Source organism: Bombus affinis, chromosome 2 (genome assembly GCF_024516045.1).
Source record: "Bombus affinis isolate iyBomAffi1 chromosome 2, iyBomAffi1.2, whole genome shotgun sequence".
Taxonomy (NCBI): domain Eukaryota; kingdom Metazoa; phylum Arthropoda; class Insecta; order Hymenoptera; family Apidae; genus Bombus; species Bombus affinis.
Window position 1 is genome coordinate 9,318,027 of NC_066345.1, and position 27,720 is coordinate 9,345,746.

Consider the following 27,720-nt stretch of genomic DNA (forward strand, 5'->3'; position numbering starts at 1 on the left):
CGGAAGTAACAAATCATTCGGCCGTTTAACATTTGCGGTCCGTTTTCGAGCGCGATTAACCTGTTGCTGCGCAGGTTGTTTGTCGCTCCTCGAAATGGCTGATATAAACCTCGATAGGTTTAATCCAACGACCGGCAAAACCGAGAATATTATGCGAAAACTCGAGCCAGTAACAAGTTCGAGCGCAAGAACCGTCCTCTCTGTCTACGTTTCCACCCTTTGTACACGTGTTACGCGAACACTGCCCTTACAGTCGCGAGGGGTGACTCGGTCATAATGGAATTATTCATGGAAGTTCATTAACCGCGTTCAACGATCCACATTTCCACTATGATAACAAAGTTGCAAAAAATCTGGATATCTGAAAATTTGAAAGTTCGCGAGTTCAAGAAATCGACAATTTCGCAAATTCCAATATTTGCAATCGTAAAAATGAGGAAACGTGAAACTTCGATATTTCTTGGAACGTTTTCCAATGGATAACTGGAAGGAAAAGCGTAACGCAGTCAACAATGATTAGACTGATTTGAATATCCAAAGGATCCCGCGGGCGCGGATGTGTCCAATAGCGCTTTCTAATTGAGCAAGACTTAGAAAGCCTGCGCGCGTTATACACAGACGCGAACGATGTCTCCGTGACGGGACCCCGTCCGACTCGTTTGAATTTCGAGCCGCGTTAATTTATGCAATTGGAACGGTCGCGTTTCCAAACAAATAAAACCGATCCATGGTTGAACCTCGAATTAAGGCTAACTCCTTGGAACGTCATCTCTATCGCGCCACTTTCGAAACGCACATAAATCCAGCGTGAATTGAACGAGCCTGTTCTCAAAGTAGTAGAGAGAGAGGTAGTTATAGGGGAAGCAGGAAAAAACACGCGAACGTGGACGGAGGTTGGCTAACGAAAAAAAGGGATTGGCGAATATACGGTGCAAGAGGGTGATACGCGTGGATTTCGTGGTCGTTTGCTTGTTTAGATTTCTCCGTTATGCGTTGCATAATCCCATGGTCGGGGTCTGGTCGAGCAACAACAAGAAAGGAAAAGAAAGGAAGAAAGAAAGGAAGAAAGGAAGAACGAGGCGGACGGGGGCGAGGGACAAGAAAGAAAAACAAAGTTCGAGCAGGAAGTGGCTCGCGTAAAAAGAAAAGCCCCGGTAGCTCGTCCGTGGCGAGTAAGCGAGTGGAGTGGAGTAGTAGGCCAAGTGGAAGTTCCTCTGTGAGTTGCTCCTCTCTTCCGAACGAAGAGAAAGAGAGAAGGATGGCCACCTTTTATTTCGTTCGAGAGAGTAACTGTCAGCCGGTATTTCGCGTGGAGGCAAAATAAAGTATAAAGGGTGTTCGCTGCGTCGTATATATGCGCACGCCGGTATGGACCAAGTTGTTCATTCTCCTCTTCTTGCTCTCTCTCTCTCTCTCTCTCTCTATCTCGTAACTGAAGATCGTCTCGGCAGTACTTCACCCTCTCATTCTCCTTCTGCGTTCCCCTTCCTACGCGTACACGTGTTTTTCTCTCTCTCTCTATTCCAAACCCGCGATTCCGTCTTCGTTTCTCCTTTCGCGTTTGCTCGTACGTTCTTCGTCGAATCTGCGTCTCCTTTCGCGTTCCCGGTCCGCTCTCCCGTTGCCTCTCCTTTTTTCCATCGTACATTCTCCCGCTCCTTTAGCCTTGCAGACGCTTCTGGCAGACGAAGCGCGTTTTGTTCTCAACTTCCTTAATTTCACCTTCCGGGGGCCTTCGAGATCTTCGCCCCCTTTTTTTCACGGATCCTTTATCTCCATTCGGCCCTCCTTCCACCCTTATCGAGATAGATCGAACAAGAGGCATAAGAGGATCGTCAATGGAAGAATCGAACGAACGATGCCCCGCGCTCTCGTTAAACGCGAACTGTCTGTTATTTTTTTAGCCCGTGCTACCAGCTGATGACTGTAATTAAGTGGCTCAGCCGTACGCTTTGGCTACATCCTCGGCAGCCTACGACGATGAACGACTACCTCGAGACCACGGGACATTAGCCCGGCCCGTGTATGCTAGAAGACGCGTTTAAGACGATCGGCGCGCGGCACGCTGCATCGAAAAAGCAAACGAATACGGGCCAGCATCCACAAGCGCGATAATAACCGGCTGTGCAGTCTTCGATCAACGTAGAACCGGCATGCTCGCGAGCACGTTTCGCGGCTTGATGCACGATCGTATCTGTCTCTACCGGGCTGGCAAGTACCCTTGCATTTCCAGCGATAATCACGCGAAATGACAGGGATTGCAATCGGGACCGCGAAAGCGAAAAACCGTTTCTCCTCGAGCATGATCGCGTTCGACCCAGTTGCTGTTCATTATAATTGAATGCATCCCCTTTCGGCGAAAGAAAAAACGAAAGGAAGATGACGAGCACGAAGAAAAAATAAAGAGATTTCTTTCCTAAGGCTATGATTATCGTAATTGCTTCATTGGTCCAGATTAATCGACGATAATGGAAATCATGGCTTTCCTTCTTACGAAGTAATTTTTCGACATTTACGTTTCCATAAATTCCGATAAAATATCCATCCGGGATATTAGGTTGCTCGGTCTGGTCTGAACCGAACGTGACGCAGTTCCTCTCTGGTTGGGCTCTCAAGGAGACTCGTAACCCGATTAACACCTCTGCCCGTTGATGCACCGGTTCAGCGTGGCGGTAGATGCAATCAGCGCATCGGAATGTTTTTTCTCCGCGGTTCTCGTACGAACATCCTTCGAGCCTGGACTTCTTCGTTGCGTCGAAAAGGAATTTTACTCACGTGACCACACGGACCGGCAGAAGCGAGTATACGTGCACACCGCGAGGTTTCTCGTTACTCTCCTGAGGGCCGGCCGCTCGTAAGAGCCGTCGCGACGATCGTCGTGGCAAGTTCACGAACCTTGAACCCTTCTTTAAGCCCGTCGACTCGTTTCGAGAGGCCCGCGTGACTGGCGATCTGCGGATGATTAGCTTTCCGTGTGCCGGACAACTTCTCTCCCATGCTTCGTCCTAAACTTTATTCACATTCGTTTTCTTTTTTATTTGTCAACGTTCAAACGATTCGGTCGTTCGTAAATTGCTCCAATTTTCTACTATGCTCGGCTATTACCTAGAAACGTTGAATTTTTCGGTGTTATGGTATATATTAGCGACGGTGTACGTTGATCCGTGTACACGTATATTTGTATAAGTTGTCCGCGCGAGTCGCAGGGTTAGATCGTCCCCGGTGAGTCACGGAGTCGCTGGAAAACAGAGAGATCTTGGTGTGCATGATCGATCTGCATTTCTCGTCGTGGTCGTCTACCAGAAGACGGAGACGAGCCAGACGAAAGGAAGAGAGAGAGGGAAGCGACGTGACCGCGAAAACACGAATAGCATAGGAATGTCACGAAAACAATGTCGGCCACCTGACCCGCGCCCTACCAGCCGACGACTACGGTGTGCCAAGGGGTCTCTTTCTCTTTTTCCCTCCAACTCCGATCCATAGAGTATTCCACTCTCTTTCTCTCTCACGCGTTGATTACAAGTTTTCTCGGCCGCCTGAGCGCAACGTCACGGAGTCGCCAGACCCCCGACGAGACTGCGAGATTGAGAAACGCTGTCGAAGAACGAGACGGGCCGACTCAAGGCCGCACCATGGTCCCACTCCCCCGCCAACCAAGAGTCCGAGTCAAGGGCGTTCCCCCACCAAGTTAACCAGTTATGAGTCGGGGAGACCCAGCGAGAGAGACCCTCCTCTCTGTTGCCTCTCCATCTGCGGATTCTCTTTCCTCGTCTCTCCTTTAAGGGCCCCGTTCTTCTCCTTCTCTTCTCCCTTCTCTCCCCGTTTCATCGCTAGAGAGTCTTTCTCCCGGTGGATCTTGTCTCGTCCCTCTCTGCGATTATCGACTCTCTCTCCGGTGTGCCGTGTTTATCGTGCGATTTTTTCTCCGATGCTCACTCTGCTCCACCGTTTTCAGCTTCGTTTCTGTTTCTTCGCGGATGGAGCAGGACAGACGAGCCTTTCTCTCTCTCTCTCTCTCTCTCTCTCTCTCTCTTTCTCTCTCACTCTCTCATTCTCTCTTTGTGCACCCCTTTTTGTTGTTTCTGTCGCGGTTCTCGCGCCTCTTCCTCCCGGTTAATCGTCCTCTCCGTTGCACTCGGACCGATTCGTATATTTATCACGCACTTCTCTCCTCGTCACTCCTTCTCGGAAGAGGCTCCTTGTTCCGTACGTACTCGTACCAGCCATCCTCTGCTCTTCTTCGTACTCGATTCGTTCTATCCTCTTTCTTCTCTGCGGACCACTGCCACTGCTGCCGTTGCTGCTGTTTCACGGATGATTCTCTCTATATTCGTCGTCGTCGTCGCGTCGGTCTCCCACGTGAAGCGGCGCGTAAGCGCGTTCGTCGGGAGCCCCGTGAGCCTTCCTTTTTCTCGTTCTACGCCGTTTTTCGGCCATTCTCCAGACTCGAGGGTTCACAGAGTTCGCGCTATCGCGCGCGCGCACCTCTCCCGATGGTATCTCGTTATCGCGACGCTTATTAGAAAGACGCGCGAATGGCTCGCGACGGTGCAACGTTCGAACGTTTAAATCTCGATGATGTCAGAGTCAAATTGGAAGAGGAGAAGTCGAGTTTCTGCCACGAGAGACACGTCCATCGATCAAGATCGTGGAATCGAGCGACGTTCGCGAAGAAAAAAATAAAGTACGCTGTGTGTTCGTTTGCTCGATCAATCCGCTTTTCGATTGCCGATATCGTTGCGAGAGAGTTGCCTTGCTCGTCGGCTGGATTCTTCTCTTCCTCGGGCAACATTCTTCATCCGCGTGGAGTCCCGACGGGTTTTCGGGCATGCATGACGATCCATCATTCTTCGCGCCGTATACCAATGCCTCTCGCCCGTTCCCATCCTTCGCCGTACGTTTTGCACCAAGTCCTGGCCAGCCTCGTTGCGCGTCTATTTCGAAACCTATGGATTAATTCGGCTGTGATACGCTCGATCCGCGTGAGACCACGGCTGCGACCGAGCTCCTCTCTTTCGATCGTTCGTGACTTTTTATTTCTCTCGAGGATAATCGAAACGCGAGTGTAAGGATTTAAACCCCTAACCTTGTGATCTCTTTAGTAGTTGTTTAGGCATCTGGTATATATGCTATTTGTATTAATAATTTTCAGCCGGAAGATTCGGAGCCGAAGTTTTCAAGTCCGAACGAATGTCTGTCACAAGTAGAACTAGACAACCAGTAGAAGTGGAGTTTTTGCAACGACCGTGACTCGGTATTCTCACGGATTAGATCCATAATCTATGTATAATCGATCTACGAACAAAGGGAAAAGTTATTTCATGCTCTTTCTTTCTACTTAAGAAATTCGAGCACTGATAGCAGAATTAAAGGGCATTTTTATCAACGTTGACGATGTATCACGGTAAATAGATTTCTTTTTCGAAGCGAGCAGTTTGTTCGGTGGAACCGGTTCCCCGATACGACGCGAATAAATCATACATCGATTAGAGAGAACAGAAAGACCGGCGTTCACCGATTGAGAAAGAAGTGACCGAACGCGTGACCATGATTTTCCCGTCGAAAATTCGTTATCCGTCTGCTAATTAAATTCTACGTGTTGAAGGATCGTTATAAACCATCGACCGAGTGATCTATGTTCGGGTCGGTCGATTAACGCGATAAATATCGACCGTTTAATTAAAATCGTATCGATCGCGGCATAATCCTCGGTATCGAAATTTGGATCGGCGAAACGAAGCCGTGTGGCACGATGTAATCGTCGAAGGGGGACAGGCCAGCAATGAAATCCGATCGAAACATCGGTAAAGGTCCGTAATTACCGGTCCGATATGCGGTGCTACTTCTCTTTCCTCTCTTCCTTCGACATTTCTTTCGTTTCTTTCTTTTCTCGTCTTCTCTCTTTTTTTTCATTTCTTCGCTTCTTCTTTTTCCCTCGTTTTCTCCTCCTTTTTTCCGCTCGATTTTTTTCTTCTCATAAATTTCGCTGCACTCATTCTTGCATCACCTTGCCGGCCACACCGGGGCCCCGACGAGCAGGACTCCATTCAAGGACACAATATTCAGAAACCGAAAGTGCGATCACGCGAAAATCTAACGTCTCGCCGAACCGGTCTAACCGGATTCGGTGTACGGCTGGTTAAGATGGTACGGCGATCGGTGAGCCGCGTAAACTCGTTCCTCGTCATTTTTGGCAATAACAACATTAACGCATCGCTCTGGCCGACTAGCAGCCCGCCTCGAATCGCTCTCTTATCGTTCGCTGATTTTATACCCATAGTCTTGTGTGTCGGAGGTCGATCTACGGTGTCACCAATCGATCGTCTTTAAATCATATCTCGTCACCCTTAAACTCTGCGCGTTTCTTCGCCTTTTCCTCCTTTCTATCTTCCTTTACTCTCGTTCTTTCTTTTATAAATCTTTAATTACCACTACCAGTAAATCGTTGGCAGCGAGATGCAACGACCGAAACGATTTAAACCATCCGCAGTATCGTAACTTACGATTTAACCATTCCCTTTCTCCGATCAAGTAGCCGTACCTCTTTTTGCCCCTTTACGAAAGAGAACGCTCCTGCTGACCGACAAATCCACCGCAATTTCTTCGTAACAGGTGTTCGCCAGGATAGAATCGCTCCTGAAACACAGACGATGCAAAAAGAGAAACAACGTTCGATTTGCAAGATACAAAGACGGCCTTTCTCTCTCTCTCTCTTTCTTTCATATTTCAAGAGGAAGATTCGGTCCCCGTGGGTTTCTTAATCCTTGGGAATTTTTCGCTGCATGTTTCGCGACCAGGTATTTCATGCCATTCCACGGTACCACTGGGCCATTTCGATTTTCGTCCGTTTCTCGCGGCGTAACAGAATCGCGCAGACTTGGCGCAGACGGGAAAGACTCGCTTTTGTAGCCGTGCGCCGGTCGTGAAGTTGGAAAGTCAAGTGCAGTCGCGCACCTCCTCGCAGACGGCAGAGTTTCTCAAACTCGTTATGCCCGGCCTCGTGAGCGCGCGTTTGTGAATCGCTCGAACTTTTCGATCGATCGGCACTGTATTCCGACTTCGCTTTGTTGGGCCGGCTCGTAGCCGTGTTTCTTTCCAGTCATTCGATGGTCATCGATCGAATTTCGTCGGCGGAGTTTGTTCCCCTCTTTTCGAACCGTTTTCTGTACGAATTTTAATTCAGCCTGCCCTCTCAGGAATTTCAAACGGACCTTTTCAGGGGAATAGATGGTTTCATGGAATAGAGAGGTTGAAAGAATGAGTTGGAAACGAGAAACGAGGCCTCTCTGTATGAAACTTGGTCTCCGAGTAGGCGAATTAATCGTACTTCAGTTATGATCGATATTCGATCGGTATGATCAGTCTGGCTACTCGCCAGTTCAACAATACGACAGATACACGATAGATTTCGTCTCAATATTATCAGCGTACAGGAATTTATAATCGAACGTAGGATAATCCGCATTTGGCGTAATTGTCGTAAATTAATTCAGAAACGATGTATCAAGTTCAGAGTATAATTATTTGTTGTATCACTGTTCGTCATCTTAGTGTAATTTAGTCAAAAACCAAAAAGGGAAGGCAACTTTTTCACTGAAAAAGTAGAAACTTCCATATTAACGATTCTCATTTTATCGATTCAAAAGTACACCAAAGATCTCGTGTTATACTCCGAACGAATGAAATTATCCAACTTTGAACAAATTTAAGTGGCATCCCACACGCGCAATTAATTTTCTCAAAGAAAATCCGACCTCTCTAAACCGACTTCGTATCTTCTACTCTCGGAGCGAGTATACTCGAAGCTCTGAAACCGCATCAAACGTTATCCACCTTCGATTTCGTTTTTCCAATACACTTGCAGCGAACCCGGCGAACTTTCCACGACGGGAACGAGATGTTAACGTTTGCCCGTGTCGTTTTTCCGCGTTCCGACCGGAGAACCGCTGCGGCCCACTCGGTCTCGATGAAAGCAAATGGCTTCTGCGCCCGCATGGCCAAGAGATTTTAATGTACAATTCCGCGTAATGGAGTTTAGCGTCTTCTTTCGCGTCCACGTGTACTTACACACGGCAGACCGTATTAGCCTTAGTCGCTTGCAACGTGTGTGCGTGCGCGCGCCGCGCAAATAATCCAAATCAAGACCGCGAACCCCGCGTTCTGACAAGTGGCCGTTCTGACGTGGCCGTGCAAAACTGGTTGCACCGCGATGGAACTGTGTTTCCGAGCCGCTCGTTCCACCCGGGATTTACGACGGGCCGAATTTATTCCACCGGTGAATTGATATTCGACGCCGATTCGCGCACTAGTAATAACAATAACAGCGATAGTAATGGATTGCCTCGAAAATCGAAGAGAAAGCCAGTGATAAAAGACAAGTAAATGCGATTAAAAACAGCCGATTATTGCGAGTGCAATAGCGACGGTATAATAATAAGTCAGCTGATAGACGAGAACAGTAAATCTTGGTCGTTTTATAATTTTTTTACAATTAGTATAGGTTGTTAGAGGATTAGTTGACGACGAAATTAATTTCGGCGCGTCGATGGGCCCCTTATTTTCCCCTGGATCGTATTTGCGTTCCTCTTTGTTCATCGTCGTAGCGAATCTCTATGGAATAAACTTAATAAAATCGAAAAACTAAGGTACAGAGATTACAACGAGTTGGCGTGTCTGGGTACTAAAGAAAGGAAAAACAACGGTGCAAGCCGAAAGAAACACAGGCTGTGAAAACAAAGAAAGTAACGCGAGTGGTTCGACACCGTCTATTGAGATCTCTTTCATTATATTCGCAACTGATTGTTCCTTTCCTTGTATTCGTCTCGCGAGAGACAAAAGCTCTAGCCAAGAACCGGTGAGCTGTAAGCGACTCTGAAAATCATCAAGAAGGGCTTGTCTCTCCTTCTCTGTCAACGCCTCTAGGTTCTATTTCCTAAGTTTTATCGCGTAGAACAAAAAAAAAAAAAAAAAAAAAAAAGGAAAGAAAAGAAGAAAAGTAAGAGGGAATATCAGTAACAATTGAGAAAACGATGAAAATACAGAGCAGAGAATACTCGATGTATATAACTATATGGCGAAGCCTGATTCACGCTCTTGAACGCTCGGTCGGGCGTTCGATTAATTACGAGTCGAATGGCGTACGATGCATCATCGGGCCTGGTAGAGGATTAGAGCGGCGAGGGAATGGAACCGACAGACTGGGGACAGAGAAAGAGTATGAAGAAGGAGATACAAAGAGCGAGAGAGTATCGAATCTGAACAGGAATTCTGATCGGTATCTTTGGAAGCTGACGGAGTTCGAGGTGAATCGGGCCCGCGCCACCGAGACACTCGTCAGTCACAAAATATACACTCAATCACAAAAGTCTACGTACGTTCAACGAAATTCGTGTATTCGAGTGATGGAAGGAAATTAAAACACGTCCACGTTTACGTATCGACACAGAGTTACTTCGAATTTGCTCGCTATTAACGTATTACCAGAAGAAATTATTATACAAAATTCTTGAAACAAGAAATTGCACGAGAAATTGCACAACGTTTAATTCGATCAATGCCAAGAAGATTGGAAGCGATTATTGATACCCACGGGGAACGTACAAGATATGTATTAACATAATTAAGGCTACTTTTTTGATCATTTTGCGAAATTATATCTGGTATACGTACACTTTTTCCTTTTAACAAGCGTAATAATTTGGATTATTTTTTTAAAATATCTGTCCAAGCTGAACGAATACAAAATTCGACGAGAAATTTTGCTACGGCTAACGTCTTTGTTCTGATATTTTAGATCTAAGGGATGTATCTAGACTTTTGTGACCGACTATATTTTTATACGGGTATATATAATAAGTGGAATGGAATTCTTTTGCTCTTCCCACTCCTTAAATTATTATTAGGAACCTGGCTTCTCGGCATAACTTTGCATGTGATCCGAACAGCAACGAGAACTAGACCTAGACTCGACCGAAGGGGAGAGGAAAACACAAAGAAATCATAGTCGGCAGGGATGGAAAATGAAATTTGCGATGTCGTTCACGTGGCCCATGTTGCATAGAAGCGCTGCAAGATGCTTGAAAATGAAAAGAAACGTAAAATAAAATGTAAAGCAGAGAAAAAGAAGAGCGTAATGAAGAGAGTACATAAGAAAAAATAGATTTTATTCAAAAATTTATTGTGATCTTGCGAGGAGTTTTTTGTTTTTCGTATGTTTTTTTGCATTTTTTTTCGTCTTTTTCCTTTTTTTTTTTAATATAAGGAAAGTTGCTCCATTATTTTTTTTCTCTATTTCTCTGTTCCTCTGTGCGTCGCTCTCTCGTCACAGTGCGTTCATACAAAACAAAGTGGGCGGTTTGATCGAGCGTCGAATCTTCCATCCGTGACCGCAGAGAGATCGAACAGAGAAAATACAACACGGTAGAAAATGCAACAACACAAGAATTTCGAGCTAAAGTAGTCGTCTTGAAGAAAAAAAAAGAAAAAAAAAATTGATAAAAACACATGTCGAATAAAATGAAACATTTTGCGCACGAATTAAGGAGAAACACAAAGAGGTCAGTCTTGGCTCAGTGGTTCGCTGCTCTCGTGTAAATATTATAAAATCGTAAATAAAACGGTATAATATATATATATTTATATATATATGCATCACCGGCGCCAAGCGCACACTTCGGTGATTTGATTCTTCCTCCGTAATCCTTTTTTTTTCCTTTTTTTTCTTTTTTTAACGTTTTTAAAACTCTTTACATTTACGATCGTGCGAGTTCGTGTATACATATAAAAATCTATATATATATTTATATATAAATAAGACGCGAGCTACGCGTGCGTTGAAACACTAAGTACACGCGAGAAAATTGATCACTGTCCTGTGAACGATGGAAGCAAAATGGAAAAAAAACGTGCGTTGAAACGAACTTCCGTAATAGGAATAATAATAATAATAATAATAATAATAATAATAATAATAATAATAATAATAGTAATAATAATAATAATAATAATAATAATAAAAAGGCTCAAACGAGGGAACAAAGAGAAACGAATTTCTTTCGTCTCGCCGTGCGTCTGTCGTTCCTTTCCGCGTTACGACACGTCGAAACGGAGTAGCACGCGTGTTCAAACGAGCTTACGAAACGTGGAGAATTACGCGTGAACAAGTAACGTTAACGCGAACCAGCTTTCAATTACACGGAAACATTCGAGACAAAAGGACATCGACGCGGAAAAACGGGTAACGCGTAACGCGTCTTCCGCTTGCGATTTCGCGACCAATTTTTTTCCCGACATTTTCTTTCATGTTTTTTTCCCATTCGGTTTTTCCTCTTCTTTCTTTCTTTTCTTTCTTTTTTCTTCTTTGTTTTCTTTCGCTAGAATGTGAGCGACTATTTTTCAAGCAAAACTCGCATAGTTTTCAACGCACCGCGGCACGATCCTAAGTGTACATATGCACATCCGTAATGTATTGCACCTGCATCAGCGTCCGCATCGAAAATTTTAAAGCTAAATTTTGAAAGCGAGATCTCGTGTGTCGAAGTGGGTGTGTGGTGGTCGTGGTGGCATTGGTGATAGTCTTTGTGCAACGAAAAAAAAAAAAAAAAAAATTTAATCGCTGGTACGCCGGTTATAAATTAATAGTACGTATAAAGCCGAGATTTTGTGTAAAGGTGTGTCTCGTTCTCTCTTTAGATATATATATATATAAAAAAAAGAAAAGTGAAAAACAAAACGAACGCGAACAGAAGTATACGAGTTATCTGCGTAAAAACTAGAGAGGAATTAAAAGAGGAAAGAGAGGTGTTCCAGGTCGCGTCATCCTGTCGCGAGGCTTGGCCCCGTCTGCGGGGCCGTGAGCCCTGAGTCTTATAAAGGGAGAGAAAAAACAATAATTTACATTAATCGTTATATAGGTAATAATATATAAAGCTTATAACCTAATCTATGTTGAGCATTCAGTGGACGACACGGGATGACGCGGCCCAACGCGGCCTCTCTTCGGCTCTACGTCTTGAAAGCACACAACCGAGATTAGATTTCAAAGAGACGAGAACGAAAAAAGAAAAAAAAATACGTAGTAAGAAAAAATTACAAAATTACAATAGTAATAGTAATAAAAAAAGGAGATAAAACAAAATTGGAGAAACACAGATCGCCTTGTTCTTCCCATTTAGTGTATACAGACGTGAAACGTTTGCGTTCTCTGTCGCGAAGAAAACGTTGCGACCCGTATCCGCGATTCGATTCTTCTTTCTCTCCATGTTTGTTCATCCTCGCTCTCTTTCGCATTCTTCGCGTCCGTATATATTTACTCTTCTCTCACACTCTCTCCTCTCTCGATGAAACGTGCAACAAGTGATAAATATAAAAGACAAAAAATAAAATGACAAATAATAAATGCATCGTAGCGGTAGGCAGCAGTAACAGTTATTTAACAAAGTTGGTCGGTGCAAAAGAGCGGCCGGACGACGTCGGCTATCGCGAAATAGTTATTCGATCGACGTCGGGACGACGCGCGTCGTTTTCTTTCTCTTCTATCCGTTCCCTATTCGCGATATTTGCCAGCGATAGAGGCAAGCAAGAACGTTTCACGATTCCTCTGGTTCGATTCGGTAAAAAGCCGGTCGACTGTCGGCCATTCTACGCGTAGTATACTTACACACGCGAGAAAAGACCAGATAATCCACGAACCCGATTACTCGTCGTGCATACTGTACACATTAGAATAGAAAAGTCGCTTATAAATAAACATTATCGTAACATCGTATACGTCGACGCTTATCGTGCACGACGATACCATCTCGTGGATCATCCGATCGTGTGCATATACACGCTTTCATGATTGTTCTCCGCGCTCCTGTCTTCCATTCTCTTCTTTTTTGTATTTTGTCTCTTTATCTCGCTATAGTGAATCGATATCACAGTACTTCCCCTCCACCCTCTTTCTTTTCCTCTTGCTTTTACGTTTTTTCGTTCTTCTTCTACGTCTTCTTCTCTTTTTTTTTTCTTTTTCTGTGCTTTTTTGTTTTTCGTCGTTTCTTTACTTCATCCGCGCTCTGACGACGCTCGTCGGAGTGTTTCGTCGATCGAAATGGCACCACACAAGGTTCTGACGTCGTCCAACCACCCGAACCAGTTTCGCAGCAGTTCGCAACGAGTTCTGCGACCGGCACGTATACACGGAACTTAAAAGTAAAAATATAACGCGTCCCTGTCGTCTCGGGCCAGATCAGCTGGCTATCGCGCTTCGTTTTCTTTTTTTGCAAAAAAGTACATTCGCGAAAAGGTATAAAATATTTTATATATATAATATATATATAAAAGGATTAAACAGAGTTAAAAATCAATCGGATTTCTTTCGTCCCTGCGACACGCTATAAATACATATATGTATATATCACACGGCCGATTTTGTGACTGCGAGATTAGAGAATAATAAGCATAAGCACTAGTAGTCGGAATTATTTCGATAAAGAATAATCCGTATAAAAAAGAAAGAAGTATTACAAAAAGAGGACGTAAGGAAACGTCTTAACAATGTCGGACATTGAGGATCAAAGAACGTTCCGTACAGTCGACGGGCGTCGCGAAAAAAAAGAAAAAAACGGGGAAAAGTACGGCAAAAAGTGTGGAAGGGTGACAGCAAAAAAGAAAAGGAAAATCTCTATTTAGAAAAAGAAAGGAAAGAACGATACCAACCACTGCACCGTATGCAAAAATCTCTCGCGATAGAAACTTAATAATAATTAATTAACAGCGATAATAATAAGATACGAGATGATATATCGTTATGTTGAATACGACGAGTTAGAACAGATGATAAAAAAAACAGAAAAAGAAAATATTCGTTCGTATCTACACTTTTTTTTTACAATAATTAGTCGTCTTTCTCTTTTTCCTTTTCTCGTCTCTTCCTATTCTCTACCTCCAACTCTGTTTCGACAAACATACTAAAACGAGTATCTTTTTCTATTCGAAAATAATCTTTCCTTGCCTGACGATATATTCTTTTGCTCTGCGAAAAACAAAAAGAAAAAAAAAATTAAACGGTCAGCCACGCCTCAAAGGATCTTATAATCCTATTCGTACGAACAATTTTTTGGTTTTTTATTATCGCGTTCTCGACGAAATAGAAAAAAAACGCGTAAGATGCGTTAAAAATATGGTTGAAAAAAGATTCCCGTTTGAAGAATTCGATCGAGTTTTTACGTGAAACCTAATAATCCAATCGCGTCGCGTGCAGAACCGTGATTCGTGTTTCGTGTAAGAAACGACATAATAAGCAAAAAAAAAAAAAAAAAAAAAAAAATCAAATTTCGGAGTTATACGAAACGGAAACCTAAAGAGAAATTGGAACGGCGTCAATTAAGATGTTCGACACGATTGTTTAATGACCGTATTCAATGAGCGATTTTCTTTCGATGGAGTGTGGTCACATTTTATTCGTCGATCGACAAACACCTAATAAACCAATTATTATTTCACTGGCGAATAATATTTCGCTCGTCCACGTGAAATCGCCCTGTCGTTCTGTCGCGAAACGGAAAGATTGAATTATTGTTTTCACGCGCGGCACGTATTTTTCGACGAGCGAAAATTTAACCGAAAAAAAAAAGAAAATATAAATGACCGATGAATAAAAAAAAAAAAAGAAAAAAAGAGAAGAGAGAAACAAGATTTGCAGTTGACGCTCGAAAGTTTTCACGATTATTAGTTGTTTCCGTTTAAATCTTAAATGATGTCGATCAGTTGCAGTCGAAAGATATTTCGGAACTTTGAAACGATCTGTAGAAAGTTTAATAAGATTTTCAGGAAGGCATAAGGATGTCGGCAAACGACGCGATTTTCTATCGAATTTAAACACCCCGAGAACTCGGCGATTTGAATCGCGAAATGAGGAACGTCGTGAGATCAGACTCGCTAAAATCGCACAAGGGAAGAGGGACGAGCGAATCTAAAAAGGATCGGGATGTCGACACGATCGACTGTCCCGTGAAATTTTAGTATGTCGTAACAATCATAATACTCGTGAATCACAGAGAATTCCTCATGTTTTCTGAAGAACCTACTCCTTCGTTTTGGTCTTTTTCCTTATGTTCTTGTTCGTTTTCTTTTTTAACGCGCACGCAACAACTAAGGAAGAAGTTAATAGAGAGCAACGAGGATAATAATAATATTATTAGAAAAAAATAATAAAGAAAAAGAACGATTAAAAGTGATTATCAGCGAACGATCACAGCGTCGTCGATTTCTAACTCCCGATTTCTAGCGCTCCCGCACGTCTTTTTTCTTTTTGTTTTTTCCTTTTCTCGCTAACCTATTTTTGTAAACGCGATATAAGTAGATCTTTAATAATTTAATGAGTCGATTAACGTGACGCCTGACGACACGATCACTTCATTCATTCGCTTCTTTCTTTTCTTTTCTTTTCTTTTCCTTTAAACTCTCGTCTTTCACCCTTTTCCTTTTTCTCTCCTCTTTTCTTTTCCCTTCCTCCTCTTTCCTTTCGGTTCCACTCATCTTTCTTTATCCTTGCTCCTTCCACCTTTAGTACTGTATCAGAGTATCGATAATTGCAGTTCTCAATATAATTATTAATATACCATCCTAAAATACGGTCAAATCACTGCCGCGAGCAGCAATTCCGAGGCACTACAAACAGGCCACAGAGAATATGGCCGCACAATTATTCATCTTCAGATCATCTCTGTGTCTAAATGATAAAAGACTAACTGTAGAACGCCTAATATACGTATAATCGTAATCATATACTTATGCATCTCGTCATCTATAGGTATAGATCATTATAATATATATATATAATATATATATAATATATATATATAATGTACAATAATTAGAGAGATCACACGTCTTAATATAGAAATTTAAAAGACTATTCTCTAGTACGTTGAAATTTCCTCAATATTTTGTGTGTGTTCCTTTTGTGTTCGTGTATGTATTTATCTCCCCATTTCGTATCGTTTTCCTCTTAAGTATTGCCACGAAACATTCTTCCTGTTTTACGTCCGTTCTTATTATTTTCCGTTCGTTACCTTCTGTTCACCGGCTGATGTGATGATAATTGCGTTATTATTATAATTATAATTATTATTATTACTAGTAATTATTATTAGTGTTATTATTAATATTATTATTATTAAGTTCCGGATGAGCGGACTTCACGAGGGTCCTACGAAAGTCTTTTTTATTCCTCCTCTTTTTCCCCCCCACGGCATTACTCCTCTTTCTCTCTCTCTCTCTCTCTCTCTCTCTCTTGTGCTCTACTCTATCGACTACCCTACTTACGCTACTTCTACGGTGTCTCAGCCTTCTTCCACGTTCCCTCCTCTTTCGCGTTTTTTTTTCTTCTTTTGCTTTGTGTCGCTTACCTAGTGTTACGTTCAGCACCAATCTGATTTTAAAACCGATTCAAAATATCATCATTATAGTTAATAGAATAATATAACCTGTCGTATAAATATACATTCAAATATTACTATAGTATACAAGAGTCGTACCCTCCCCTCGCGCAACTATCGTCATCGTCAACTTGTCGTACCCCGAAAAGCTATGGCTCAGCACTCTGGGGGGATACGCCGTCCTCGTAAATCCTACCTAATCTCTCTTCTTCCCATTTCACATTTTCACTCACCCTTCTCTTTCATCCATACGTCTATCCCCTTCTTTTCTTTTTTGGCCCTCTCACCTTCCTGCTCTTTCCCTTTCTCCACATCTTCTCCTTCCTCCTTCGTTTCGCCTTTTTTCTCTCTCTCCTATTTCTCTCATCCTTTAGCGATTCTACCCACACGTACACTTTCCGTCTCTCTTCGTTCTACCCTCGATTTTGCTCACGCATTCGCAACACTTTCTCTCTCCTTTCTTCTCATTCACACACGGATCCACGCAGCGTCCGCGCAGCCAAGCATGCACTCTCTTGCTCGCTCTTTTTCACGCCATTTCAACATTTTTTTTTTTTTGCTCTTCCTCCACTCGGTTTTGTTTGTTCGTCGGAGTGAACGGCTTTACATATTTACAGGCATTCTTCTCGTGGTCGTGTATTAACCTCCCTCTCGAGGCAACGTATCTTCCTCCCATCACCTATATTTCTTTCTTTTCCTTCTTCTCCCTTTCCCTTTTCTCTTTCTTTTTGTTCTTTTTGTTTCATTTAAACATAGGCAAGTTAGATATCGTATCACAATCGTTATCAATTTTTTTTGTTTTGTTTGCTTCTAATCTGGTCGTCGAATCGAACATCCTCAAACCCGTGTGTGTTAGCCGAAACACGTCTCGATTACGAGTTTCGCTTTACGTATACTTGTTGCTTGTGTGTCTGTCTGTCTCTGTGTCTGTGTATGCGTGTGTTTGTGTGTGTGTGTGTGAGCGGTGTGACGAACAACACCTCGGACGGCCTGCCTGCCTGCGCGCGGAACCACCGAACTCTCTCGAGCTATTCGCTTATCGACGAAAAAAACGCGAGAAGGTACGTCGTTAATTCATTAATATATAAAAAATACGTATGGGGGGGGGGGAATAGACGAGATTCTTCGTTGGTTGAGTCACCATTTTTCTGGCGCCAGTGATCAGCTCGACGATGAACGACACAGCGACTCTTGCCTTCCTGCACGATCCAAACCTCCGTATCTCCGCGAACCCCTTTCTATAATCGCGTAGCTCGTTTGTTCGTGACTCGGTTCGTGTCAGTTAACACAGTCCCTTACTCTTATTTCCATCTTGCGTTTAGAACGCAATCGCGTAGAACATCAGCGATAGATGCACGGTCTCGGTCGGTTGCTTCCGGTGAATCGCGGTATATTCGTCAGGTAACGATGATCAGTGATCGAAAAGAAGAACAAGTTGCCATTGTGAGGTTGTGGTTGCTGGCGAGCTTCGCGATTACTTACGATTGGTTCGCGTAACGAAGGATAGCAGGTTGGGACCGCACAAGTAGAAACGGACCACACTAGTCGGACGAGGGTACAGTCTATTGGTAATAAGAGTAAACGCGTTCAACGATCGACGTACGCGAACGTGTTGTACCGAAACGTACGCGCACACGTATACACACACGCGGGCAGTCCGTTTCTCGACTCGAAATCGAACTACAGAAACGAAGAGAGACGATAGATCGAAGAGCTAAGAACGAGTCGCGGTGTCGATCACCGTCGAGCTGAGGACTAGCTGGCGACGCGTTCCGAGGCTGTGCGAAGCAATGGAACGAGGAAAGTAAGCGAACTGCGAAACGAAAAGAAAGAGCCTAGTAAATGCACGATAAATGTCACGGGTAGTGTTGCTGGATCGGCTGGCTGCATCGGTGCGACGCGGCACTCGACGTCGTTGAAGCGGCGGCGGCGGCGGCGACGGCGTCGGTTTGTAACGCGTGACCGAAGCATCGCTGAAATCTCAGCGGTATTCCTGCTTGCTAGTAGGCGGCAGGATGGACGGTTAGTCACTGCGGCGGCAGACCGGTCGGTGGTTTGAATTCGCCGGCAACGGATACCCCGTTCGCCTGGGCCGGGAACTGTGCCGTCGACACTGGCGGTTGATGATTGAACGCGGGCGCGTAACATTGCGGGAAATAGAGCTCCGGCTTCACCACCGTCGGCGTAAGACCTCTAGGTACAGGGACAGGGCCTAAACCAGCCGGTGTACCAGGTGGTTTCGAGTCGCTGCTCGAGTTCCTACGCACCTTGGCCGCGTGCGGATTCATATGGTTGTCTATGTGCTTCTTCACCTCTGGCTCGGTGGCGAAACGCCGCCTGCAGTTTGGCATCGGACAGCAAAACGGCCGGTCACCCTGATGGGTGCGCGTGTGCTGATCCAGTATCGCCTTCTGACGGAAATCTTTGCCGCACTGTTGACACTTGTACGGCTTCTCGCCGGTATGAATGCGCAAATGTTGATTCAAGATGGTACGTTGACGGAAGTTGCGGCCGCAATAAACGCAGCCGTACGGCTTTTCGTTCGTGTGAATGCGAAGGTGTTGGGTCAAGTGCGATTGTTGCCTGAACCTTTTGCCGCACTCCGGGCAAGGATACGGTCGCGATTCGATGTGTATGCAGCCGTGCTGCAGCAGCGTCGATTTTTGCTTGAATTCCTTCTGACAGATCGGACATCGCACGTACAACGGCATCCCCGCGGAGCGACCGTGCTGTATCACGTCCGGTAAACAGCTCTTACTACCGCCCTGTTGCTTGATATACTGCAGAGCACCGAAGCTACCTGCGCCGCCGGCACCGAAAACCGCGTGATTCCCGCCCTTCGGGTCCTTGAAGTAAGCGGGATACTGGATGGAATTCGCGTCCGGCGCCGGACTGAACGCGCCCGACTGTGTGTCCGTGTCGCCGAACGTCGATGCCACCTCCTCCTTGCCCTCCTCCGGTGGAAATGGAACATCCTGCGGCCAGAGTGTTGGCGTCATTCCATTCTTGAAGATCAGATGCGGACTCACGTCTGTAACAGACACGAGAACCAAGTTTATGCTCCGCGTTCTCCAGACGATCGGACTGTGCGGAGGAATTCTACTTTTTGTTAGAAGCCCGGACTACGGTACCACGCGACCACTGAAGAAACAGACAGACTAACTACGAGTGCCCGCCAAGTGGAAAGAACACGTTACGCTGTAATCGAAATGCCACGGCGAATACACCATCGCAACCCACGCAAGCTACAACGTCCTTTGTTCGATTTCTAATCGAGTTGTTAATGTTAATAAAGCAGCGCGAGACCCACGTGCTTCGTTTGACCGATCAAAGATGGACACCAAGTCCTAGGTCCACCTCCTTCACCATCGCGAGAAGACGCGTTTCAACAGCAGGGAGGCTCTAGCCAAAGGGATGGTTAGATGGCGTTATCGTAAACGTAGATGCGGCATTAGACAGATTTCATCCGTATTTTGTTAAACCATGGCCAATTCGAATCGATGAAGAGAGAGACTTGCAGAGGGCAGAAAGGGTATATATGAAAGTAGATTAGGCGAGGATACATTGGACTGTTAGGGGAAAGAGGCTCCTCTATCTCACAGCTCACCAGCACTCTCGCGTCCAGCTCAACCGTTCTCATTCTTCGGTTGGCCTTTGGCGGCAACGAGGCCGATGTTTCGATCGATTTTACTCGACGAATTCACGAGGAAAACTGCGAAACGAGCAAACGTACGCGATCGCGTCTGTCCGCTAGGAACCGAGACACGGGAAGACAAGGAGACAAAAAGAAAGGGTTAAGCGGAGAAACCAGATGGATTAAAGAAAACGCCAAAAGAACGAAGAAAATCATACGAAGGTGATAATATCGGGTTAGTGAAGAGAGAAATCGTGATCGAACGAATGGAAAAGAAAAGAAAAGAAAAATGGTAAATGGAAAAAACGGATGACGGCGAATGAATAAAGGTGATGACGACATTATGATTCCGATAGTATCGTAACGTTACATATATATATATATATGTATGTATATATATGTATATATATATATATATACATATTCATGTATACGCATATATATATATGCATATATAAGTATTAATATAAATGGTGATGAACGATGAAGAGATGAGACGATGGTAGCGGCGGTGGCGGTGGTGATAGCAACAGTAAGAACCGGTGAATGGGTCAGTGTGGTGGACGCCCTCTGGGAGTCTGGGAGGCAGAGAGAAATGCTCGCCTTGGTGTGTGCGGACGTGCTGATTCAGGATCGCCTTCTGACGGAAGTGTTTTCCGCACTCCGGACATTGGTATGGCTTCTCACCCGAGTGGATGCGCAGATGCTGGTTGAGGATCGCACGCTGCCGGAACGTACGCTCGCAGTACACGCAAGCATACGGCTTCTCGTTCGCGTGTATGCGCAGGTGCTGCGTTAGATGCGATTGTTGCCTGAACCGCTTCCCGCATTCTGGACACCCGTATGGCCGACTGTCCGTATGGATCCGCTCGTGTTGAAGCAGCGTCGACTTCTGCTTAAAATCTTTCCCGCACGTCAGACACTTGAACAAACGTAGATCGCTGTTCGCCCCTTTCCCGGACTTGCCGCTCTGTTGCACGATATCCGGCAACCCAGTCGCCATGTTCGGCGCCCCGGGACTTGCGTATTGGTGAGCATCCAAACTGGGTCCGCCGTCACCTTGGCCGAGGGACGTCAGCATGACGCCTGGTTGCTTGAGATAGTGTAACGCGGAGAAGCCACCGGGGGTCAGCATGTGCGGGGGTACCGACGGCGAGGGATGCGGCCTGGCATCTTTGAAATAATGCTGTGGATATTGCTGCAACTCTCCAGCGCCGGGGAAGCAATCGCTGCGATCCACCTCGTGAGGCGTTAGTTGCTGTTGAGGCGAGTGATCCTGCTGTTGCGTCTGCTGTTGTTGTTGTTGCTGCTGTTGCTGCTGAACTTGCTGCTGTTGTTGTTGCTGCTGCTGCTGAACTTGCTGTTGCGTCTGTTGTTGTTGTTGTTGCTGCTGCTGCTGCTGTTGTTGTTGCTGCTGAGAGGTGGCTTGATTCGATTGTATATCGTCGTCAGGTGGGGTTAAGGCTTGAGGCTCAGGCGGTGCCGAGGGATACGGTGAGGGCACGGGAGAGGCCAACGAAGGCGGGGGACCGCTTTCTCCCTCGACAGGAGGACCACAGGCCTGCTGTGGACTGCCGGACGAGGAGGAGCCCTGCTGTTGCTGTTGTTGCTGTTGCTGCGGGTACAGTCCCCCGTCCTGGAGAGATCCCGGCCCGGGGCCCCATTGCCCCTGGGGTCTCTCCATGTTGTCCTTGTATAATACGTAGGGCGCGCCAGTATCTGGAATCAGACAAGTCGAACGAACCTTTATCGATGCGTGCTCGTGAAAAGTAACAAGCGTCCGTTTTACTTTTGTCGTTGTGCTCTCTAACGGGAGTTCGTTCCGAGGGGATTGTTAATTAAACGTTTTTTGGTTCCTTGATTGTAACAGTTGATCGTAAAATACCTCTAATATTATTAGAACAAAGAGATTAGCAAGATTCTTTCGTTTAATTACCAAGCAGTAAAGGGAGAGACGCTCGACGTACGTAAAAGGTGTACGCGTAATCCTATTAATTTCTCAACGTTAACGACCCGGTATATTAGATCAGTAACGGAAGCGTGGCCATATTCTTAACACGCGCCATGGCTGGTTACTAGCAACGAATGTGTGGTATTCGATTCGTCACGCTCGTAAAATTTCAACCCGAGACGATCGCTTTATATGTAGTACGCGGCAAAGTGGAAACACCCTCCCTCTGCCTCTAATTAAGAATCGTTCGGACGTTTCGCGCGCGGCCAGGTCGATTTGTCCGCGAAGAAACTGCCTGGTTCACGAGCAACCCTACTTTATCGCGTCGCATTTAATCAGTCCACGATCTGTACGCAGTTAAACTCGCGTTTCTTCGCCGCGTGTTCGGCAAACAACTTTTAGAGAGAGCAAAGCGAAACATTGTATCAGAGATCGACGGTGTGTGCACACTTTCTAGCACGTCGAATCGACCACGTTCCTGGTCACGCATGGTCAGATACGTCCGGTTCGAGCTTCGCAAGTTCAACGGCTGTTATGCAGGTCGGATGCACGCGGGGATACACGTCCGCGCGAATGATTTATGAAGTGTTCCACTGTATCTGCGATGTCGAATCTCCCTACCCTTCTGTGCGCGCAAAAAACTCTGCCGTCTCCGCTGTACGTATCTCTCTCCGTCGTTTCTTCGCGCCAACGACAGTATTCCATCCTTCTCGCCTCGTGGGCGTCGCTAGTTTTCGAATACACCGGAAAAAGAGCGAGTGTATCGATGGTTTACGCGGAACACGAGAAATGACAAACGAACTGTATGGAAATAGAAAAGATCTGGATTTATCGTTCGAACGAACGAAGCTGTTTAGTGAAAAGTAGATAAACGAAAGAAAACTAGTAGATCAGCTCTTACCATTCTATAGCGTCACATACGTGTGATTGACTACGATTCCCAGAGATACACGCTATAGCAAACGATTAACTTAGATAGAGTTAATCTAAGGTTAGCTTAGAATTTGCCTGCTCTGTCTACTTATTCTCTCTAATTCTACCAACTTTACTTCTACTCGATCAACCTATACATGCCGTTCTACTATCTTTCTTAAGAAATTTCAAAGTACATGAACTACCAAAGTAATTTCGAATTCAAGTCCAATCATCTCTCGATCAAAACTAAGTTTCTATCCCTTCTCGGCAGGGAAAAAATAAAGTAGCGATCGTTGAGGGGACAAGAGGGGTAAGGGCTCCGTCCGTGGAAGGAAGAGCGAGGCAGAGGTTATAATCGTGGCCCCGTAAATGGCATCGCGGCGGGCGACACGCGTCCGCTGCAATCGCGGCTATCACGTACAGTCGCATTACGAGGAGGAAAACAACGGTTCCGCGGCACATCTCGCGATTATGGAATTCGCATTATGCAACGTTACACAAAGTGTGTGTCCGTTTTATCGGATTAATTACCTCGCTCTTTATTCCATTCTTTCGTTTATCCGCGCGGCCGTGCTAACGCCGCCCGCTTCTACCATACGCGGATGCTACTCGCGCGCCTCTTTCAGCCCGTCTTTTGTTTTTGCGTCGGGGATGACGCATCGACGGATTATCTTCGCTGCTCGGGTCCGTTTATTAATATCGAGCCACGCTTTCTTGCGTACACGGCCTCTCTCCTCTTTCTCCCTCTCCCTTTCTCCACTCACGTTTATTCGTGTCTTTTCTTTTCCTTCACTTTTTTTTTCTTCGTCGCTTTTTTTCGTCGTTCCCCTGTCCGCCCCTGGTCCCACGCGATCAAAAGGAAAGACACACGTATCGCCGTAGCACCAGTGGCTTTTGTTGCTCGTTCCCGGACGATACGTTTCAGCGGCGGTGACAAGTGTTATTGAACTTCCCAGCGGAAAAAGATACGACGTCGCGCGGACAGCCAGACCGCGAGCGCTAATTGTTGCAATAACGTCGCGGGAAACGAACTGCCGGCGTATTACAAGAATTTTCAACGAGCCTCACTGCGAATGTCTGAGATTTTAGGAAAGATGAATTCGAACGTGAAACTTGGGTGAGCCGTTTGAAATGGAACCCGATAGAATTTGATATGTAAAGACGTTGGAAAGATTCTTATCGACAGGCCACTCTACACTCTTCTACACTCTGCAAGCTTTATTCGATATTCAATTTCGAAATCGTGGAAGTATCGGTTATTGAAGAATTATCGAATGAAAATATTTTACACGGGACACGTACGTATCTAAAGGTAACGAGAATTATATTTTACGAACGTTAAAGGGTATCATCGTCGATCCATGACGACTTGGCCATTAACGTGGAATCGCGGCCGATTCCACGGATCCAGCGATTAATCCAAATTGTACGTGCAACCATCCTCTCTCTGTCTTTCCGTCTCTATCTGGAAACGATGCCTTTTTCCCTGGGCGCAAATGAAAGGAACGAGTTTGCCGCTGTTCATCACGCTCGATTGTTATATATGTCTTCTGATACGGCTGCTTGGCAGCTGATGTACGCTCGCGATCACGGAATCTGCTGCTCGAGGATCGATCTGATTTATGTTTGAACGCCGAGGAATGCCTCGAAAGCTGGAAAACGTTGCCACGTTCGAACGATTTTTTGGCAAGGAAATTTTAATTTCGATGCATTCTCTCAGTCATGTCAATGCGAAGAATCGTTTTAATTCGGCATAGAAAAATGAAGCGTTACGAAACGTTCGTTAAATTCGATCAGGCTTTTAGATTTAATGGATCATTCGTCAAGTAACATTATATATATAAACGAACGAGCCTGGTTTTCCATACCTCGCACCTTTTTAATCATGTTTTCGATCCCGTAAAACGCAACGGCGATTTAATCCATCCCCTCTATCCTATCAAATATTCACCTCAAACGGTGCGCCATTTTCGCACGGATTTACCTCGTAAACATATGTATACAAAGTCCTCCGCTCTGTTACGTAGTCTCCATTTAGTCTCGCTCGAGTTTCTTTCACGAACGAGAAACGAAAGAAAAGAAAAGCAGCGAAAAGAGAGAAAAGACGAAAAGAAAAAGAACAATTGTCGTAAACGCGATCATTGATTCGTACCGATGAAGTTGGAGCTGCAATGGGACGACTTGAAAGATTGGCGAGGCAAGAAACGATGCACAGCAACGATTCATTTTTTTCCCTTCCACCCCTTTTCCATCTTTTTTTCGCTTCCTTATCGCGCGACGTCAGGATTGATCGCCTGCATCTACATAACATTATCGCTTATTTATTCCGCCGGCTGTTACTGAAACGGTCTCCCGTATCATTAATTACGTTAATGAGTTTGCACGAATATACACACGAGTAGATACACGTGTGTGCATGCATATATATAAATATACCTATGTATTTACACCGGTGTCTTGTAATCAATAAACAAGTCGCGCGATTTGCATTGAGGAGACGCGAGTCGGAAATAGGAATCGCGAGGACGCAAAACGAAAGATTTGTGACTCTTCTCCCTCCTTTTTCATTCTTTCTTCGGGTGCGACTTTCGAAACGACTCCTCCGATTACTATACACGTGTGGAATTCCGTTTTTTTAAAGTTTGAATTTGGCAGGCGAACAATCCTGTTAAAGAAGAACAAATTTGACATAAATTACCTACGTTCAATGTCAAGAATGTGCCTAGTAAAAATATCAGAACCTTCTTCTTGCTTCGTCATGAATAATTCGTCATGAGAATATTCTTTGTATTTATGATACTTTTATAGAGTTTCAGGCTTACAATCTATAAGAGATTTTGCTGCCAATGTAAATTTAATACCTCCTGATGATTAAACGAATTTTCTATTTCAGCCAGATAATTTTTTATTTCATAAACGACTGTAAAATATATTACAGAACAAGGAAAATGTAACGACTCCAAGAACTAATAAATAATTTCGTGAATTAATTTGTATGACTCAGGAACGATCGAGTTGATTGATCGTTGGGAAAATGTGCAGAATGGTATGGAAATTATATCAATTAGATATACATATTAATGTTTCGAAGAAATTGTTTACATGCATAATATATCGACAACGCGTCGACACTTTTGGCTATCGAGAAATGACGTACCGCGCGTGTTTTTAGACGCGATAAAACTCTCAGATAACGGACAACAAAGTCGACGAAGAAGAAGAAGGAAACTATCCGGTGAAAATGTCTATCGAAACAATAAACTGACAACGCCGATAAATCCGCTGATTTTCTGTTCGAATCGAATATCTCTACTAGCGTTAATCCGATCTTAATGCTCGTCTTTTAAGGTAAACGGTATATACGTGGATTTATCAGAATATTCGTCTTCGATAACCATGACTTTGAATTCTTTATCTGAATCCACGTTTGCATAATTCATTTCATACGTCGTGATATCTCATGCGATTCCAGGAAACTACGAGAGACTCGTAAGAGTGGATAATCGCGTTGAAAAATCTTATATGCTCTCGCGTGTGCCATAATAGAAATATTATTAGAAAATTCCAAATGGCTTTATACTAAACTTCTTCCACGTCGTTTCATAAACTATCAAACATTTCCAAAGAAATTCTCTAACATAGGATAATTATTTTAAAGAATCCTATATACCGCATTTGCATATATTATGAAAATCAAAAGAGGATAATATATCGGTAGAAAATTAACGATACAGTATTTGTACAGTAGCCGGATTTTATATTATATTTCCTCGGCATCGGATGTTTCGCAAGAGGCGTTTCTCGATCTGCAGCCAGTTCTCATTAGCAACATCCATTCGAGCGATACTTCATTGAGCGGAACGGTCTCTCGTCTAACGGGAAACAGGTTGCTCGGCATTTTTCCCGAATTTTCAGATAAGCCGTAAGCAAGATAGTGGCGGTGAGTTGGAGCACGACGACATTGGCGGCGAACGGGGCCGTACAATTTTAAACGAGGCGCCTTCCGCCACGCAGTTGCCGCGGTCGCCTTGCCGAAGGTTGATATACAGATTTCGCGGTGAAGGTCGGTTTACAATATCCGGTATCCGAGGCTCTCGGTATTTCGCGGTTATATCTATCGTGCTTTCTCTCCGCGAGCACGCCTTCTACGCGATACATCAGACTGCGCAAAAATAATTGCCCCGACCACCACGGAAAGTACGAATTCATCCGGTTTTTTCTGGTCGTCGAATGGCGAGACGAAAACGACAGGCCAACCGTGTTCCGTGGCTTCGTCGTACTCTCCATCTGATACCGAACGTTTTCAACTAATTAACGTTAACGCCGAAGGATACGGTCTGCCACGAAGATTCGATGATTACTGGAGATTAGAGGGCCGCGTGTACGAAGAATGATATACGAGGTGAAAGACGGCTGATGTAAAAGAAAGGTACAGATTATGAGACAACGATTGTTCGAGCAGGTGATGGTATTTCGAAGCCACTTCACGGTCTGAGGGTAATCAATTGTCGTGCTTCAGCAACCCTTTGCTTTCACGGCAAGGATAACATTCTTTCATCCTGTTGCTATATGAGGTATGCTTTGACGTCACGTCAGGGAATAATTTAACTGGGCTTTCGTCTTGTTATAGGCTGTTTTAATCGCTCGGGTATCCTGGTGCGCAGTTAGATTTTGAATCGCGTGTAAATATTTAACTGCGCGCCAGGATACGTTTTCCTCTTTCCTATTAGCTAACGTTGCTATTTTTCGACGGGCAAAAAATCCTTTATCGACTCTCTAGTCGAAAGATTCGCGTTATA

The 27,720-nt window shown here is 44.7% G+C and overlaps 2 protein-coding genes across 6 annotated transcripts in view; one reads left to right on the plus strand and one right to left on the minus strand.

The window, feature by feature from the left end:
* The window catches only part of LOC126913873 (uncharacterized), a 127,589-nt gene that overhangs the window by 7,238 nt on the left and 92,631 nt on the right, over positions 1-27,720 (plus strand). The window lies entirely within an intron of this gene.
* The window catches only part of LOC126913888 (zinc finger protein 768-like), a 28,826-nt gene continuing 17,786 nt past the window's right edge, over positions 16,681-27,720 (minus strand). For 3 of the 4 annotated variants that reach the window (XM_050717152.1, XM_050717154.1, XM_050717153.1), the window contains 2 exons: positions 20,659-21,774; positions 16,681-19,452 (listed from right to left, as the gene is read on the minus strand). In XM_050717152.1, coding sequence (XP_050573109.1) covers positions 18,449-19,452; positions 20,659-21,774 — 2,120 coding nt within the window. In that variant the 3' untranslated portion in view covers positions 16,681-18,448. The remainder of the gene's footprint in view (positions 19,453-20,658; positions 21,775-27,720) is intronic. The other variant, XM_050717155.1, reaches the window with a different exon arrangement.